This window comes from Haliaeetus leucocephalus, unplaced genomic scaffold, assembly GCF_000737465.1.
Source record: "Haliaeetus leucocephalus isolate CR32 unplaced genomic scaffold, Haliaeetus_leucocephalus-4.0 Scaffold752, whole genome shotgun sequence".
NCBI lineage: Eukaryota > Metazoa > Chordata > Aves > Accipitriformes > Accipitridae > Haliaeetus > Haliaeetus leucocephalus.
Window position 1 is genome coordinate 3,231,509 of NW_010973188.1, and position 19,605 is coordinate 3,251,113.

Genomic DNA, 19,605 nt, shown 5'->3' on the forward strand with positions numbered 1-19,605 from the left:
GGATATGTGACATCAGTGGTGATTAAAAGGTTCTTGGTGTGTTCTGAGAAAACATTCAGGTCAGAATAAACTGGAAACAGAAAAATGGACTTGCATACTTAGGTTAACTTGGAAAACAGTTCTATACAGAAAGCAGAGTTAATTAACACAGATTTTTGATCCCAAACCACCCTGTTCTTGCACAGACCAATTTAGGCTTAGATCAACTATTAGTGGATTAAATTTGTAATAGGTCTTTTATCTACCCCAGTACAGAAGAGCAGTGACTTTCTTACTTGTCTTGTCCCTACCCGGCATCCTTGCCTTGCTCAGTGAAGCCAGCCTGAATCCACAAACTTACTTTTCTTGCCTTAATAATGAAATCAAAAGTGTGAAAGAAGCAAGTGAAAGGGCAAATACTATAAAAATAGTAAAACAAACAAAAAGCCCAACAAGACAGCTGTTCTTTGGGGTTTTTGTTTGCTTAAAGAACAGAAAGAAATCTACTTAGGATACAGTATATATTATAAGCTGCTCCTAAGAGTAGGGGGTTTTCATTTTCAGTAAGGAATTCTAACTTAACATGCTGCCAAGGGTTATCAATTTTCAACTCATTTCTGAAAACCAAACAGTCACTAATAATGATTAGACCTTGGTCTTTGAAGGATGTTAATAGTTAAAAAAAGAACCCTCTGCTACTACATTCAACCTATAAAGGATTACTCTTTTATTAGCGTAGCTGAGGGATTAGTAGAAATGTTTGTCTAATGAATGCAGCTACTATATTTGAGCACATGCCTGAATAAGCTACTTGTCGACTGAAACCTATCTATTTATAAGTACTTCTGAACGGTACAAAAACTATCTGTATCGCAGTATTGCAATGACTTTTGCATAACAGTAAATATTTTATTGCCATTCACACTGTGAAATTCACCTCAATTGCCAGTTTTATTTCTGAAACTTATTATGTAAAATGTACAGGATGGACCTTCCTACATCTGGCCTGATTTGCTTATGACTCTTCAGCTAAAAAAAAAAAAAAAAAAAAAAAAAAGAAGTGTTACTGGTTTGGCAGTTCTCAACAGGGGACAGGCATATCTTTTATATGCACTTGTATACATAAAACATCTTCAGAAATGCTAATTAAAGCACTTCTTAAAGTCAGCGCTATCCATGTCTGTCTTAATTCAAGGTAACCATCAAAATTTTGTGATAAAATAATTTCTAAAATTCCACTCTGTTCATTCTTCAGCCCTAATACAAAGTCAATCCTATTACTATTTGCATTTAAAATGCTTCATAAATGGATGAAACCACAGTTTTGTAATGGCAGACATCAATGGAAATCTCTTATGTGAATAAAAAAATGAAACCAACATATGTTAAAACATATCTGTTTACATATTTTAAACCTAACAGGTAGACCAGCAATAAAAAGCTCTCTAGAAAACAGAGTTGAAACAAAGACAGCAGGAAGTTCAACGTTAAGGCAGACAGCGTTTAAAGGTATTTAATTATGAAAGCAAACCTTTTTCCGCCTGAATTACAGTGAACATTCACAAAGTCTCTAGTTATTGCCTGTTAATAACAAATTTTCAGGCTGATATTTAGGCCCAACTTTGTCAAATCTGAGTAGGACTTTGAATGAGTAATGTAGGAGAGATGGAAAGGCTCTGTTTGGTTTTCTGAGAGTGCTTAGCATGTTCACTTCTAAATTCAGGTGCCTTTAAAGGTTTCTTCAACAGTATCCTGAAAATAACTAGTCATTTTTGAAAAGGAAGACTATCAATCCTGTAGTCAGCACTTAAGATTTGTGGTAAGCATGCTACAAATTCACAGATAGGAGGCTGACATATGTTCCAGTCTCTGTAATGTGTACTGCTTTCACGAGATGTAAGAAGTACATTTACAGGAAGGTACACCTTCAGAATAAACAACTCTTCCTATGACACACACACGATTATATATATGTGCATGTTTATACATGTATACATATATGTATACATATGTGCTTACATACACACACACAATATAAACAAAAATAATCAGATTAATTTCTTGAAATAATTTTTGAAACACAAAGCGTGTAGTTTGAGTAATCACACTGAAAACAACTCCATACAGTTGATGGCAATTTTTTCCTCTTTAGAATAAGATTTTCCTATCAAATTCCAGTTTATTTTTAAGTTCAGAGAATGCAAGTTGTACACTATCAGCTGTTACCTTTTCCCTATTTCGTACGCACTTCTGGTATAGAGCTCTGCATGAATTCAGATGAAGAAAAGTTAAATACTTGTATATTATTTTAATTTGTATTACTCTGGAAATAGCATGAGTTTTTTTTAGCTTCCTTTTATCCCCTGAAATACATTATGTCCATCTGTACTGTCATTCATACAGCCACTGATATTGAGACAGAAATACTGAACAGAAGAGCTAAGTCAAAATAATTTCAGAGTGACTATACCTTGTTAGGTAGTACTGCTCCAAAGCAGGATAAACTTACTACCTGTTTTTTTTTTCTCTGCTTTATTTATTCTGAAAATAATTAGAAGTGTAGTTTTAACCAATGTATGTACATATCCGAAAGCTAAACTTATATTCAAATACAGAGGATACATTTACAAGCCATACACCATTTTTAGATCTGAAAAATTATTCCAAGCTTGCTTTCTTTCCAAGGCACTTCTGGTACAGAGCTCTGCATGCAGGATGGGATGAGAGCTGCTTGCCTTTCTGAATGTACCAGTCAGTGTGCTGGAAGGAACATCGAGGACAATGTGATGTGGAACACAACATTTACTGGCATTTATTCGGGATGACCTGCCTGAGTCAGTGCAGCCTCACTAGACCTGAGAACATTGACTTCTGCTCATGAGTAATGTCCCAACCCAAGAAAACCCTTTAGCACCACACCCAGCTGTATATGCTTCCTCTGTGTAGACACAGCCCTCTGGGTGAATCAGAAGATCTTCCCTGGGTTCTAACCACCAGTGGCTGAAAATACATCATATGTTGAACCCTATTAGGTCAAAGGCTTATAAACAACCCCTCTTAAGCCATGGAAATAAATTCTTTTTCATACATCATATTTCCTTCAAGCTTTACTGGCTTTATATTCATCTTCAAAACCCCGAGACTGTTGCTTTCCCTGTGTGGGTAGGTAGAAGTTGAAAAACTCTTAGACTCATCCATTTTGCTTCTATTTCACACCAAATTAGCTCTAATGGCAGATAGATGACAAAATGGGTAATCCCCAATATTTCTAAAGTAAAAAAGAAAAAAAGATCGGAAGTACCTGAAGTTCCACTGTGAACTGTAAGCCATTCCTGTGAAATATTGCTTAATTGAGTCCATGCTACACTAAGTAATTGTTATCATATAGCTGTATATAGAGCACTTGAAAATAACATAGATGTTATAGAGATATCTGTAGGTGTGACAACTACCTCAGGAAAGGACTGTCCAGTTTTGCTAAACCCTTGAGGATTTTGCAGCTGTCATGAGAGTGGTCTGAGTGAAAAACATTCCCATGTTAGATGACAGATGCTCCCCATAAGATGGAGAGCTGGAAGGTCTGCAGTCTGTTTAGGAAATGTTCCTTCCTCTTTCCATACTAGCAAGTTTTTCTGACAGCCAGAGCTTTTATATTAACACTGTCTTCATGACAATGGTCTCCTAGAGCTATTCTGAACCAAATGCTGCTGGCATGAGTACAGAAAATGAGTACCATACAAAACTGAGGTGGCTTTTGTGTCTGTAAAGTTTTAAAAGGCCCCTGTGATAAACTCCAAAGAAGCAGTATAGGCTCACCTTGTATCTGAGGAAGATGAAAATGCCACTAATACAAAGAAAGAGGTAGCAAGAACATACCTGGTAAGAGATTTACATCAGGCGTTCAGTCTCATGGACGAAGTGGCTGAGATCTTCTGGGATCGTTATCTGTTCTGAAAAGCCAGTGTCTCCTGAACGGTGAGCCAGCTCCTGCCTCTCCATCTTCCACACCATGTATATTGTTTGTACATATTTAAATTGTGTACTTTTAAGTCTCTGCAGATATGTCCGCTCTATTACTATTACTATTATTATGACAGGAAAATTGTTGTGCTGTCATAACACTAGTCATCCCACTCTTAAGGAACGCACTGTCTGTGGCTAGTAGGCCTTCCCTGTATTAGGTGAAAGACAAAGTTGTTTATATTCCTTCCACACATCTAAGAGAGAGAGGCCCAAGTGAGGAAAAAAATCTGTGCTGAGAAAACATGTGAAATACTGGAGTGGAGAGACATTGGAAAAGCAGAATGACTTTTTCATTTGACCACCAAAGAAAAATAATTTTCAAAAGAAAAAAAAAAACAAAATGGAAGGGAAATAAAGGCCTTCTCACAGACCTCTTTAATATTCTATATGAAATATTAACTTCCCATCTATTATTATTAAATGCTAGGCAGAAGCCATTACACAAAAATTAATGCGGCTTCATGTTCTGCACCTCCAACCTTCAAATATAGAAGTGTCTCAGGTAGACTCAATGGAAATTATTTTCTTTTAAATCAAGACAACTGAACTCAAGTCTCATGCTTTCAAGTTGATAGTGGGATATAATTCTGGTTTAAAATGTGCCATAAGATCACAGGAAAAATGGTTTTTCTGCCACCGAACAATTCCACACCTAAACACTTTCTTCCTAATAAAATGTAGTGCTGGAACAAAATAATAGTTTCAGAGATTTTTTTTCTTTTCCTTTGTGAATAAAGTAAATCCTATCAAAATATAATTATAAAAAGACAGTAGTGGTGGGAGTCTGTCACAAAACTCACAGCCTGTTTTCTTCAGTCAGGTGGGCCCCTCACCACACATATGAGCAAAATGGGAGTATCTCCAGCAAATTCACTCTGCACAAACTTTAATGCCTCTTCACTTTCTGGGCCATTTCAATGAAGAAGTGTTTTGGAGTTAGCTCTCCTTCACCAGCAGGTAAACCTGTTGCTAAGATAATTTTTGTGGGAGCCTCATGTTAAAATACTGCCAGCAAATAATTTATTCTCCATTCTAAGAAGCTTTACAAGGATACGAAGCTTTACAAGGATACAAAGGCGTCAAGATGGTTTCCCCCTTCACACACTGAAGTAACATGCTTTTACTGCTGCTTCAAATCCAATTAATTGTTCGGTTTCCTTTTACCTTCTAACTTTCTCTTCAGGGAAAGTATTCTTGCCATTTAGTAATGGTATAATTTTAATGACGATACCACAGACAGCGCATACACAGAATATAGATAACCACATTTTTGGAGATTGCACCACTCCATACAGAAGAAAGCCAAAATCATGATGAGTGAGGAAACTATTTTGCCTAGGTTTCTGGAAAACCCTGAAAAAATCCCATTTTAAGAAGAGCTGTAGCAAAGATGCTTAAAAATGAAACAATTCAAAATGGTCTAGATGAAAATAAGTTATTCAGGTCTAGTCAGACGAAAGTATTTTAGATTAGATCGCAGTTTTATTGCTGCCTTAGTGGGGGGAAATCTCCATGCCTGTAAAAGGCCCAAATGAAGTGCTAGTCTATCGCCCATGCGACACAAGTTATGTATTTTTGAATATAATAATGCTTGAAGTAATAACTGTTTGTAAATCCTAATGCAGCAAACATCCTGCTACTTTGATGGTATTACAAGAATAACAAAAAAGACTAAATTCTTACACTCAGGACCCCACTCCTACTCCCCTGTAAGCAACTGACACCAAATTAAAATCAGAAAGTGCCTGATGACCGAGTGAGCCACCTCAGGCCCTAGCCCTGCCTGCAGCCCATCCCGTGCCCATGGCTCTCCCTGCCATGACAGCCTGCCCTCACCTAAGCTTCCCACCACTGATAGGCCAGCCTCAGAGCTCCTCTGATTGGCCAGTGGCAGACACATGCACCCTCTGATTGGCTGTGTGCCTCACTGGTGAGGGCGAGAGGCTGGGCCCAGCTCCTGCCTCTGCTGCGTGCTTGTCCATCTCCTCCTGCCCTGGTGCCTCTCCTGCCCCTCAACATCGGTGGGCTGTCCCGCAGAGGCCTGGCACCTGGGTGTGATGCAGTCAGGCAGAACTAATCCTCAATAATCGCCTTATAAATACAAGGCGATGCAACAAGGCGAAATTCCACAGGGAATTTCCAGAAAATCTGGGCCTGAGGAACCAAAACATGGAACTTTTGTGAGACAGGGAGAGCAGATAAGAATCTTAAAAAGCAGCCTGAACTCTGAAGAAGGCTGACCACAAGAACAGCACTGTACAGAAAAGTGTTTATTGAAAGTGTTGTTGCATTAGAATTGTTACCATTTCATCAGCAAAAGCTCTGACAAAAGAAACATGTCATTATTGTCTTCCTGTCATGAAATCTGCTCCATATGTCAGCACTGGTCTCTCAGCTGGTTGCTCAGTTCCTGAAGTTCAGCAATCATGTTGTCCATAGTTGTCACCTCATCAGCTATCTCACTGTGAATCTCATTACTTGTTACATCTACAAAAAGCTGCTGCACAACAAAAAGAAATACATTATTTTAAAATATATATATATAGTTTCTCTGCTTCAGCCTAGAGACGGAATACAGAATGCTCATCACCACCACCCTGCCTTTTGTATTTTTGGTATCTCTCTCTTTAAAAAGGCCATTTTGTGGCTAATAAACAGAAGATGCATATATATACACACACACACATATATAGATCTGAGGTCTGTGTCACACACCTGATATTTTGCCAAGGGGCTGAATCCTCCTGTGGAAGCTGGGTTTCTGCTCTGACCTGGCTGCCTACTCTGACTCCTGATCCCCTTGAAAGTAAAGGACTTTACCATGAAACCCAAATTAAAAGACCATCTCACATAACTGTCACTGCAGTTTACAAACCCACCTGCTGATAAATTAGTAGTTGTGAATTTTAATGGCCATTTTCCCCAGTGTCATATTCTGTTGCATCATTTTCTCCAAAACCTCAAATAAACATGTTTTAACACTTGATGTCAAGACACGCATGGGTGCAGATATTCATCTGTGTGTAATTAAGTTATACAAGAGAAAACAAAACACTACAGAGTAATAAAAATAGTTTGTTCTCAAAGACCTTGAGACATTAACAGAAACACAAAGCAGCTAACTCATGACCAGTCATAATCTTCACATATTTACAGGGAAACCATGGGAGAGGAATGCTAAATGACTTGTCGAAAGCCTTGAGATACGCAAGCTCTGACTGGAGCTTTGTGCATGCTGCACCAGATCACGTTGCTATTGTAATGCCAGGACCTGTCATTTGACTCAAGTAATATGGAGGCTGTGTGAGGTACCACTCCACAGAAATATGGTGGTGAAGGACCCCAAACATATGTTCCCCCTTCATTATGTATAGGGAGAGTAATTCACACTTCATTTGACACAAACGAAAAGCCTACATTTAGAGACAAAAACAAACCCAGAAAACAAAAGTTGCTCTGGAGTACATCTGTACATCATTATATCATCAAAACATAATGGGACAATACAGATACATATATAAACAAAAATGTACATAAAAAGCCTGAACCAAGGTCTTCAATGTGCCTCAGAACAGTGTTGTCACTGAACAAAGGAACATGTTACACAAAAATAGGAACAAGTTCCTGCGACAAGTACAGAAACTTTTCTGACTTTCAGCCCCAAAACCTCACACTGGTAATGTGACAAAAAAGTTTGGTTCTTTCTAAGACAGTTAAATAAATCAGGATGATACAATTAGTTTTTGCTTTTGTTTTTTTTTCCCCACACACAGTTAAAGAGATCTATTCAAGTAGATGGAGCCTGGGGAAATTTCACACACCATCATTCTTTGGGCTTTGTGCCCCATGTTTCCACACAACAGTACCCACATTTCATGCATTTACGATACAGCTCCATGACCTTTCTCCTTTTCGGAGATCCCACCTGTCAGATCCAAATGATCCATGGGGCAAGGAGCAGAAGAGAGCCCACCATGCTATTTACCAGAGCACGCGACTGCCCAGAAGGCTGTGTACAGAAAGGAGCCCATTAACAACACATTTTCGAGTTGCAGCCTTCAGCAGACTGTGGGTGCATCATGAGGCTGGCACAACACAGGAGCTGGAATGTCAGAGATAGAGATCCCAGGAAAGGCAGGAAGTCTGAGAAGTGACATTGTTTCACCTATACAAAAACTACTGTTTTGTTGCAATTGCATGTCCTGACTACAAAATTTTGGACTTTTATCCTTTAAAAGTTACTTTCACTTTTCCTTTATTCCTTCTGAAATCTTAACTACTGAGTCTGCTCTTAGCCCATTTTTTAAAGTCCTTTTCTCTGTTAAAAAGAAGATGACAACCTCCCCCTCCCCCCCCAATATTGACTCACAAGGCAGCAAAAGGGGATGCTGCAGTCAAGCTTGGACAGGCATAAACTGTGCTAAACTGTTTGTGCATAGGATCTTACAGAAGATGACTGAGTTTTTAAACCACAACACACTTTGGAAATTCAATATGACTTCAAATTAAAAATAAGATGGCATTTTGGAAAGTATGCAAAAACAGTGAGGTCACACCAACAGCTTTATCTCTAGCATGTCAGTTTTCTCAGAAGTGCCATAAAATTTAGAGGCACTATTACCTGCCAATAATATAGATGTTCATTTAATTAGTGCCTTCAGGAATTAAGAATACAATTTACCAGACTCACCTATTCTTAAACTTTCAGATACTGCATGATCTTGCATAATATAAACCACCTGTACTTGTATTTATGTAATTTATGTCAAGTAGTCTTGCTTTCTCTATAGTCATGCTCAGTCTACACACTTTTTTTTCTAAACCATTTTGTGAATCACAACAAAACATATATGTTGCGGCTTTTTTCACCACATTCCAAAGAATTATGTATGCCAGTATCTAAAAGCACAGTTATGGAGCCAGCTTGTGTCTGCTTATACAACTTTCCTAGGCTTTTATCCTTAAAATTATAGGACTTAAAAAGAGAGTGAGCCAAGTTTAGCACACTGATGATGGATCAACACTTTGTAACACAAGCACACATTATAAAACTTATGCTCTGTACTTCACATTTACTAAACCCCACACACAGCCAGGAAGAATACTTCTTTAAGACATTAAGTGTATTTTGAATGAAAATGTGTTCCAGATCAGTCCACAGTTAAACAATGGTTGTGTCTCACGTTGTAAAATGAAGGGTAAAATTAGGATAATAATGGTGCAGAAACAGACATGGCTCTTTGGGTGCCTGGCAATGGAGGCACGACTCCAAAAACAAAACATATGATTCAAACATGATGACATTTTCCAAAGAATTAGTATCTGAATTGGTAGGGTATCCCTGAAAACCTTATTAAAAATTAGTTCTCTCTTTTAATAAATAACTGTTTTTAAAACACTTCAAGTGATGCAAAGTAGTCCTGACACATTTTGGTCCTTTCTGCAGGTTTACATCCATTCTTTCTGAGACTGCCATGCTTCCCCCATGACTACTCACATAAGGAACAGGTCTTTGAAATGACTGATTTCTTCCAAACATTCAAATGTTTGCCCAACATTTTAAGTAAAATTCTAACGTACTCATAAAATGTCAATGCTATCTCTTAGACTAGTAGGTTTATTTCAGTCAAAGCCTGGCAGGAAGAAGGGAAATAAAAGTCTACTTAAAACTGCAATCCTTAATAGCATAGTGGTGAATATCCATCTGATGATGCACTGGGACAAGCAGGTATTATTTGTCTGTAATTGACCCAAAACAGAGAAATGGTTTCTGGCAACAGAACAAGGGTTCCTAGCTTTCAAACATTCCTACCTTTGCTTTGGATGACAAGCCACGTAAGTTGAGCCGAGCTGAAGAAAGCATCTGCAAAGCTTCCTGATGATTAGATTTGTTCTTACTGCATTTTATAGCCACTAGAATCCAAACACAGAAGGACCACAAAACAAAAAAGGCATTACCTCTATAGCAATAATCTTTAAACAACAACATTTAATTAAAAATCTTGATACCTTCCATAAACATTTTTTAATGCAATATCCCCCAAAAGAAACACAAAGAAAAAGAATGCCAAGTTATTTTGAGAAGATAACTATAAACCCAACAGGTATATGTATCCTTCTTAAATATAAGCATAACAGCACAGCCAATAGTCTTACTGAGTCTAAGTTTTGTCCATCTCCTGACTGGCACAGTCAATCAAACTTAGGTGGTGATTTGAGGACTGAGATGAACATTTTCACTTGCATTATGAAATTGCTAGACCATGAAATTAATTGATTCCTTTTTTACCAGTCATATGACTCACGCAACACCATTTCTGCCTCATTCCAAGTATATTTTTGTAAGCACTATCAGGATCGTGCTCTCTGTTAGACGACTCCCAGTAGTAGGAATAAATATAATGGGTAAAGTATAGTATTATTTTGTTACTAAGCTTAATAAATATTTGCTATATTCTTCATGAATAATAAAAGTTCTTTTCAGGTAGAACGTACCATGTGCAATCTCTATAGCTCCTTTCACCACTTCTTTAAAAGAAGAAACATCTTTCTCCCAATCACTTGATTGAATTTCACATTTATGTGCCTTAGTGAGACACTGCAGTGACTGCAAGGAGGAAAAGACCAAAAAGATCAGTATTTGAGAAAACAAACTGGGAGACTAATTTAGTTTTAAGTATCTACAAAACTAGTACTCAATCCAGAAAATGAATGTATCTTTACTATGCTTGATTTCCTGTGAGTTGGAGTAGTGTCCTCTGCAACAGTAAGCACCAGCTGTAACACAGATGTTCTTCACCCATATCGCATCTCAAGTATGAGAGGCATATAAAGTAACATGTGTCTAATTTTTATCTTTTAAAAATCTGTCTAGACTGATGGATGTGACCCATGTTTGCCAAGTCATCATAATTAAATGCACATGAAAAATGGAAAAATACTTGTACTCACACTTTAAACAGCATTTTGTACCTAAAAAAATTATAACTGAATACATCAAAGCTTTCTTTCTGTATACGTATTCTTGGCGAATAATGTATTTTACAGACGCAGCTATTAGCTGCCATACTGCTCTGGTTCTCAGTGAGAACAGGAAAAATAAATGTAAATAATATGGAAGGAGGGTCCATTAAGGAAAAAAAAACCATGAAAAATTTAAGCAGAAGAAATTAATTTTTGCTTTTGAGTTTTGTTTTCTTTCTACAGCATCAGAAATACAAAACAAAGACATGCCAGAAGTTATATTGCTTGTTTCAATGACAAATCTTTTTAAAGAGTTTAAATATCACATAAAGGAATAACAACTTTCAGTGCAGTATGCGTACATGAGTACAATAGAGACTTTGGATTGCTGACCAAAGATTAAATTTGAGGGTCATGACCCCAGAAGCTTCTACCTTCTCTCTCTCACCAGAGTTCCAATCACTATGGCACTAATGATTGAACTGTTCATGCTGCAGTAAATGTACATTAAGTCAAACCAGAGCAAATTAATTTTTTTCATAATAGCCTAGGTTATAATGGGTAGCGGTTCTGGCCAGCAGAGGCAAGAACTTCCAAGAGAAGGAACAACAGTTTTTACAGCAATCTGATTTCAGTCTGCACGTGTCTGAGTCAGAGCAGCAATTTAGGGGGGTTTTGCTGACAGATGTCAGGGAGGGGAAAGAATTCAAAGTCTTGTAGGCTGTTTGTTTGTTCTTCTGGAACCTGGATTTATCCTGGAAGGAAACAGTTACGAGCCGGGGAAAGTTCAAGGAACAGAAGGGTTTCATAGCCTGGGTATGGATCAGCAGGAAACCTGAAGGTTGGAAAGATTCCTTGGTGGGAAAGGGGTGGACTGGACTGCATTCAGCATAGGAAAGAATGAAGTACTGAATGAGGTGGCAGGTCGGATACATAAAAGTGTAAAAGTAAATATATGCTAAGCTAAAGAAAAAAAACCACAAACCCAACACTTCAATAGTTTTACACTCCTAACTTGTAAATCCTGTCTGATTCAATTTACAAAGCACTGATGTGAATTGTAACTGTAGACTCTAGGGATTCATGGCATTAAATACAGCAGCACAGCAGAAAGGTAAAAAAAACCCAACAACCCACCCACCCTTTACAACAACCAGACATACAAGGTTGTTCTTTCAAATGGAATGTGAGGAACAAAATTGGTTAAATATAATTAAATCTGCACTAAAATATGGAATAAAGGCCAAACCCTATATTTCTAAGGAGGTACATGACATTATGATAGATCTGTTCCCATCTCTTTGTCCTGTGATGCCACATACAGTCAATAATGCCCTTTCAGAATTCATTGACCTTTTGCATAATAAATATGGGTGGAAAACTGCAACAATACATCTGGAATTTTTCTACAGATATATTCACTTAATATCTGACTGACACATGATGGTGCTTGTGGCTGTGAAGCCAATAAATACTATTTTTAACATTTTTACTTTATAATATGGTATCAGAAAAGCTACCAGTTATTATCTAATGTATTAAAAATTAATTTTTACACTGTAAATTAATATAAGCTGTGGCTGTAGGCAGTTTTGCTCTTTTGTGATCTATATCTATGGTACTGTCATACCAGGATACTTGGATACACACGTAAGCATACCTGAAATATTTATAAACATCATTCCATTTTGCAGGGCAAGCTAGACCGTAAGCACGTTCCATAACCAGTCTGATTAGGAAACACAGTTAAAGTCCTGTCTACTCTACAAATTGAAACCATGTTTTCAACTGGGTTAGTGAAATATACTGTGATGTAACCAGATTCTGAAATGATTACATTTATAGTATAGACAGGGCCTCTGCTACTTTGCATGTCTGAGTAAGAATTTAAGGATATATTACAGGATATTGCAGTGTCTGTATTCCTGAATTCTAAATAGGCCAAATCCCTTTTATTGTTCAGCTGTAAAGAAAAATAGGGAAGGAAAAAAGGGAGGAATTGGAGGTAAAATGCACACGGGCAATGACTAAACAAGGCATTTCACAGAGCAGAGCATAAAGAGGAAGACAGTGAGCGAGGCCTAAATAATAATAAGTTTAACCCCACAGGCATACAATTTGTAGGCCCAACCATCTGCTTAATACGCTTAACATCAAGTGACGAGCAATCCTCCAGACTGACATTTTTGCCCAGGCCAAAGGCATTCCCCCATTAGGAAACATACTGAATGTGTATTTTCAGCGTCACTGAAGATCTGATAACCCATAAGTATTTTTGGAGTGTGCAAGGCTATTTGTATTTTTGAAATTTAATACCAATGAAAAGCACACTCTAGCATACAACAAAGAACACTTCTAGCAGCGCAGAGTGGTTATTTTGGAAATGCAATCAACTCAATTAGCTGGGAAGTGATAGGAGCAAGAGATGGAAGTTAACATAGCAAAACCAGAGACAGGTAAAGAGAAACCAGTGGTTCAACAGATTAAGAATTAAATAGCATTATTTAATTCGATTTTAAGCTAAGGGAGGACAAAGCACTTTTTCTCTGGGAACTCTAACTGTGGTACAGACTATCTTAAATGCATTTTGCCTTAGTGATTGCAAAGAATATAGATGGCTATACATATGATGCTACTGGATCATGCCATTAAGATCCACTTTTTTCCAGAAGCAGCAATATCTTGTCTTCAGAATCAAAGACTCCAATTTAAAAAAAGAAACACCACCACCACCATTAGATTATAGACATTAGATTGCTGCCAAGAAAAGTTTCAGAATACAAATCCAAGACAATGCACACATGCTATGATAGGATGTTTTAAAATAAAATACTGATAAAAGAGAGATTTTTTAAAAATCTGCAAAACCTGATGTAAAACATCTTGCTCCTATTCAATAATAAAAGTGTGTGCTGTAGGAACATGAAAAGCAGAAAATAAGCTTATAGTAACACTAAAGCAAAACACGGCCGGAACAAGAACATGTCTTACTATAGCACTACAGTTTGTTAGAGAACACAAGGTTTGTACCAGAAGTGTGTATCCATAAAAACGTATACCTCACAACACATTTACCTTTTCAATATCTTCACCACTATCATTCTGTCCATTTCCATAAAGTTGGGCATAAAGTCTCCAGATCTCCCCATCATTTGTCACTCGTGAAGTTACTCTGCCGAAGAGCTCTTGCAATTTCCCCTTCAATCCACTTGCTACCTCTCCAGTGCGATCTGCCATACCATCCACTACGGCTCTGACCAGAATAGCCAGCACCTTAAAAAAGCAGCAGGAAGGAGTTTTTATTTCAACTCAAATCAACATCAGTATATAAAACGGTATCTGTAATATATAGTCTCTATTAATGATTCAGTAAAATACAAATATAGTACCACATGACAAGTACAGAATTTAGTAAGAAATACATTATTAGGGGAGTAATTCAACAAATTTAAACCTCATCTATAAGATTCTATGGTTGGTCAAGATAAAGAGGCCAAAGAGCTAAGACAGAAATTTGGGTTACTGGGACAGGCTAGTGTGAAAAAGAATTGTATAGGAAATTGTGGCAGTATCCTAAAGATATTTTCACCTTATAATACAGTTATAAGAAGATCAGTAAACAGGCTGAACCACATTAATTCAGGTAACGGAAGACACTGTTGTTTACAGGACCTCTATTTAACTACCTGCAGAAACTGAAAGATGTATAGTGGATGAGACAGAAACTGGAAGGCAACTGAATACCACCTTGAGAAACTCTGTGTTTAATGCACTTCTGGTGAATTACTAGTCAAGTCAGTTCAATCAAACTTTTTACAAGTACTCATTTAATGGCTGTACTTTCTGAGTCATTGGCTTGAGAATGTGTGATCTGACCTGCAGAAATGCTGAGCATGTGCAGCTGCTGGTGAACGCAATGGGAGCTGGGCTTTGCATGTATGAAATACTACACAATACCAACTGTCCCTGAAAAAAACATGAGTCTTCTTGTCCAAAACTGGACACTGAAAATTATAAAACAGTTTTGCTGTGCCTCAGTTCCTTCTCAAAAAATTGAGAAACAGTAAATATAAATTAAGACATTGGATCATATGGTGAATTAGAAGAAAATAAAACCCAGAAAAACTGTGGCTTATTAAATGAGAACTACCTGTTCTGTGTAGTGCATGAGACACAGAGACTGGGGAAGAAATAATGATAAAAACAAAATGGAAGTCTCATAAGGCTTGCAATTCAAGATAAGCCAGTAAAGGGTATACAAACACCTTCATGCTAGTACTTCCTAACTTGTGAGGCTATCATTTGGCAACTTTAATTCGTCAACATTTTTGTCCATGTGATATTAATACTTACAATGAAATCACATTAATAGCAATATTAATATCAAGAAAGTAATAAAACCATTTTCAAAGATGATCTGTGAATAGCCCCAAACCACATAAATATACCACTACTCTAGTAAAAATAGGACAGGGGTGCATCCTCGCAAACCAAGATGTAGTTAACTGGCAGAAAGTAATGCAAAAATTATGACAGTATCAAAATATATTACACTTACAATAAAAACATATGCAGTTTAGTATTTGTGATAAGTCATTTTCCTAAAACAACTTTTCTTCTATAGAATGACTCAATTAACATGCATCCCAAGAATTAATTACTGAGTTTTATCAGGTACAGGAAATCTTTGGCAAAACAACCCAAATAAATCAAAATGGCTGCTGATATGAAATAGATCTATGTAACAGAAAAGGTGAAAAGAAAAATTATACATCTCCCTGGTATCTTTTCAGAATCAATGTGAAATTGTAGGAGTATCTTAACATCAGCTAAACAGCTCCCCCCTTCTCTCTCCCAAACTGTAACAGTAGAGCCCTTATAAAATGATATGACAAACTGGCTGTTCGTTCTTTTCTTTTCTGTTAAAAAGCTCGGATTGTCACTGAAGAGAATAGAAAATATGATTACCTATTTATAATCCAAAAGTTCTGAAATTTGTATTACATTCATGATTTGGAATCTAAGGGACTAAACCCTATCATTAAATGAATCAGGTCTTCTATAATGATTTGCTAGAAAAACACCAGCAAATATTGATATTTCCATTACTACAGCATTGTAATAAAAAAAACATAAAAGAGATGTAAGAAGAAACATTAAACTATGTTTTCTTTTAAAACGGAACTAGAACTGGTCCTGACGATTCATACATACATGTATGACTTCTCAATCAATTTCTCAGTTTAACAAAATTGTTACTCAAAGTCCAAAAAGTTAGTTCACATGAATATCCTATATAGTTATCAAGTTTTAAAGACAATGATATTTTTTTATACATGAAAAAAAAAAGTTTCCTTAGTCAGTATGATTTAGCAACTGAAAAACTACCCATATTCCCATAGAATTCAGGCTTTGCTTACACTTCCATCATAATAATCTATCTCCTTTTTTTGTAATTCATCATGTAAGCTTTAGCACTACAGCAGTTAAAACTAGTGTGAAGGCCCAGATTAAAGGGTCCATTAAACAGTAATGAATCATTAACGCTACTTGGCTGTGCCCAGTTGTTAAATAAAGCTATTTCAAATTGCAAGTGAGTTGTGCTAATGATCACAAAGTATTAGCAGTGTAACAGAGCTTTCCATTTTAGACAGTTGTCTTAAGTGTTAAATTTTAATTTGTATCTCCGAGAGATTTTAAACTGCCATATATACTAAACTACTAAAGCAATGTTCTGTTGCCCAGGATCCCAAACAAGCAGTAGAGCTTTTTTTTTTTTTTTTTTAAAATGCTTCTTTTAATGAACTGGACTCCATATGTCCACTGTGCATAGAGTTTGTGTTTCATATGACATCACACCACCTGCATTCCTCCTTCTCCTTTGCTTTTGTGAATAATGTGTGTGTACTAAAAACTGAACAAAAACCACCATGGGACAAAACCTTAGAAACAAACCCAATAATTTTTAAATGCTGTGTTTGCTATTAGTGAATCTCATTCCACAATTGTCCTCCAAACAGCTTCTTTCACATAAAAATACACTTGGTCAAACCATTTTTAGAAGCTTCACTAATACTAATCAAACTTGACAGTGCTTAAGTAAGAAGAGAACCCTCAGATACCAGATCCAAAATGACAAATCTGCAGTCTGTGAGCTTTCCCTATGCCCCTCCCAAATTAAAGCTTTATTATAAAGACAATTGTCTTTAGTGAGCTACTTAAAAGAAAGAGAGCTCCAGAAATTATTAATTCCTACCCTCGCTCCTCAAAATCCCCTTGGAACATGCTCTTGCAGCCTTTTATTAGAAACAGTCTGGCAATATGAACCACTGAAATGAGGATGATATTTGATGGAAAGGATAACAGAAAAACTTTGCTAGATTCTCAAGAACACAGAATTGCAGAGAGGAACCATTTGTCCATACTTCTGAATTTATATTGTTTGACAGCACAGGATGAAGATCTGGATTCTGAAAGCAATGTAGCAAAACAGCTTTTCCACCCACAAAATAACTTTGTTATTCACAGAACTGCAACTTTCCAAGTAAAAAAGATTGCTTGCCTCCACAAGGATGCAGGTGGTGCAAAGTAGTATCATTAGCAGCTGCGGAAATCTTTCAGGTATATTTACCACCTCAGACTAATAATTCAGAGGCTAAATTGATGATTACAACAGGTAAGGCTTTCTCCTTGGGTCCTATTTAGTGACTGATCTACAGCTGAAACTACAGATAATTTAGTGAGCCTTTATGTTTTATTACATAACATCTATGTTAAATGTTTTAAAGGTCTATTTCTCAGTAGGTTCATGAATATTAAAAGGAATATGGAAATTTGAAGAATTTTTAGAACCATTAAGGAGGGAAGGTAAGAAAGATGCTTAAAACATTTAAGGGAAATACTAGGAAACAGACTTTTCAAAGTATGTCCTTTGCTGTAATCTTTTATTGCATTGTTGCTCATTTATAAAGAGCCCTTCAGCTTTTCCTTGTTTAACTCTCTCAGCAGAATCTGTACATACATATCTTCAAGCCTCATGATATCCTGATCTCAGAACCTTTGCCACAAGGATGACATCATTAAGTAACTAGAATAGCTTAGAAGCAAAATTTCCCAAAGCTGCATTCTGTACTCAGAAGTCTGGCACAAAAAGACAGCAATGGCCTAACAGAAATCACAGATGAAGATATGAATGCCTTACTGTTATTAGAAGAAATTAGCGATTTATGAATATGACTTCATACTATGCTGAAATAAAATTAAAAAATCTGATGTAACTACACAGACCAAGGACATTTCAAATTATATATTCAATTGCACGCTCTTAATTGATGCATTCAGTTTCACAAGGGGTATTCTGCAACAATGATTATGCTAAAAGTGATTGGCTTTCTGTTTTCACAAAGAATTGGAATCAATCACTCAACTTGTTTCTTCCAGTCCCATGCATTTTTATTTATTTATTTTTAAATTACTACCTTCTTTCTCACCACTATGTCTTCTAGCTTAATAGCCTATTGATTAAAATCTACAATGACTACAAATACTAAACATAACCTGAGAAAAGATCATACTATGTTGCAAGGAAAAAGAGAGGTATGCTTCCACTTACTCATGTTTCATGATTTTACTTTGTTAAAATACAATTGCACAAGATGGTTATAGAGCATCTCTATTTAAAACAGGCCAGCTGGCAAATGGGAGAGGCTCGAAATTAATGGTGAGCTTTGTAACCAATCTCAGCAGAAGCTTTTAGTTTTATGTGCTTTTTTTTGGTTTTGCTATGGGAATACTCTTCTCTTCCTTGTGAGATTATTGATTAAAGCCTTTCTGAAATTCTTTAATCAGGCTCTGAGGTTTTTCTTGGCCAACTAGCAAAATCCCTCTAATTGAGGAAACTTTATTAGAAGTTATGATGAAACCCAAAAGCACTTTACATATCAGAAGCCAAAGTTAAAATTGGGATGCAAAAAAAATTTTAGGATTCATAGCATATATATACTTCTGTAAAAATGATAAAAGTTGTATGAGAACAAGATGAAAAAAGAGTTATACAACAAAAATAGAAACTCAGTGCAAGCAATATCTCAAAATATTTTAATAAAATATCCTACATAAAATTTGACAAAACACACTAATAGGAGCCTATATCATCTCAAAATATATAAAATGGACAAATACACGTAGAAAGTTCTATTCCTGTCAGTTGTCAATCTGATTAAAATAATACAGTAGACCATCCCTAAAAATGTTATTTAAATTAACAACTGAGAAAAAAATTCATTAAAAAAGGCAACCATCTACAAGATGTTCCATGAGTGAACACACAGACCCCACCAGTACCACAATATTGTAGCTGCCAAACACATGAATCTTTACTATATATAAGTCTATTTTCCAAAGACACTTTTTAGTGCAAAGGGAGTTTGAGACCCTTTAACGTTCAGCCATATCAAACCCAAAAGATTTAATTCATACAGAATGTTATGCTGTGCGTGGTTGGCTTTACAGTAGTAAGTATTGTACTCTGTGAGAGACTGAAAGAGTTCATGTCTCAAACATTGTGGTGGGGCAAGTTCTGCTTAAAGACAAACCCTGCACAGCAAGGAACCAAGGTGAAAAGCCCATCAGCTCAGATAT

General features: G+C 36.5%; 1 protein-coding gene across 1 annotated transcript in view; it reads right to left on the reverse strand.

Annotated features, from left to right (window-relative positions):
- Positions 1–6,257: 6,257 nt before the first annotated feature.
- The window catches only part of TTC27 (tetratricopeptide repeat domain 27), a 142,130-nt gene continuing 128,782 nt past the window's right edge, over positions 6,258–19,605 (reverse strand). The window contains exons 17-20 of the mRNA XM_010581214.1: positions 14,041–14,238; positions 10,498–10,609; positions 9,815–9,915; positions 6,258–6,502 (exon numbers count right to left, since the gene is read on the reverse strand). Of these exons, the coding sequence (XP_010579516.1) occupies positions 6,380–6,502; positions 9,815–9,915; positions 10,498–10,609; positions 14,041–14,238 (534 nt within the window). The 3' untranslated portion in view covers positions 6,258–6,379. The remainder of the gene's footprint in view (positions 6,503–9,814; positions 9,916–10,497; positions 10,610–14,040; positions 14,239–19,605) is intronic.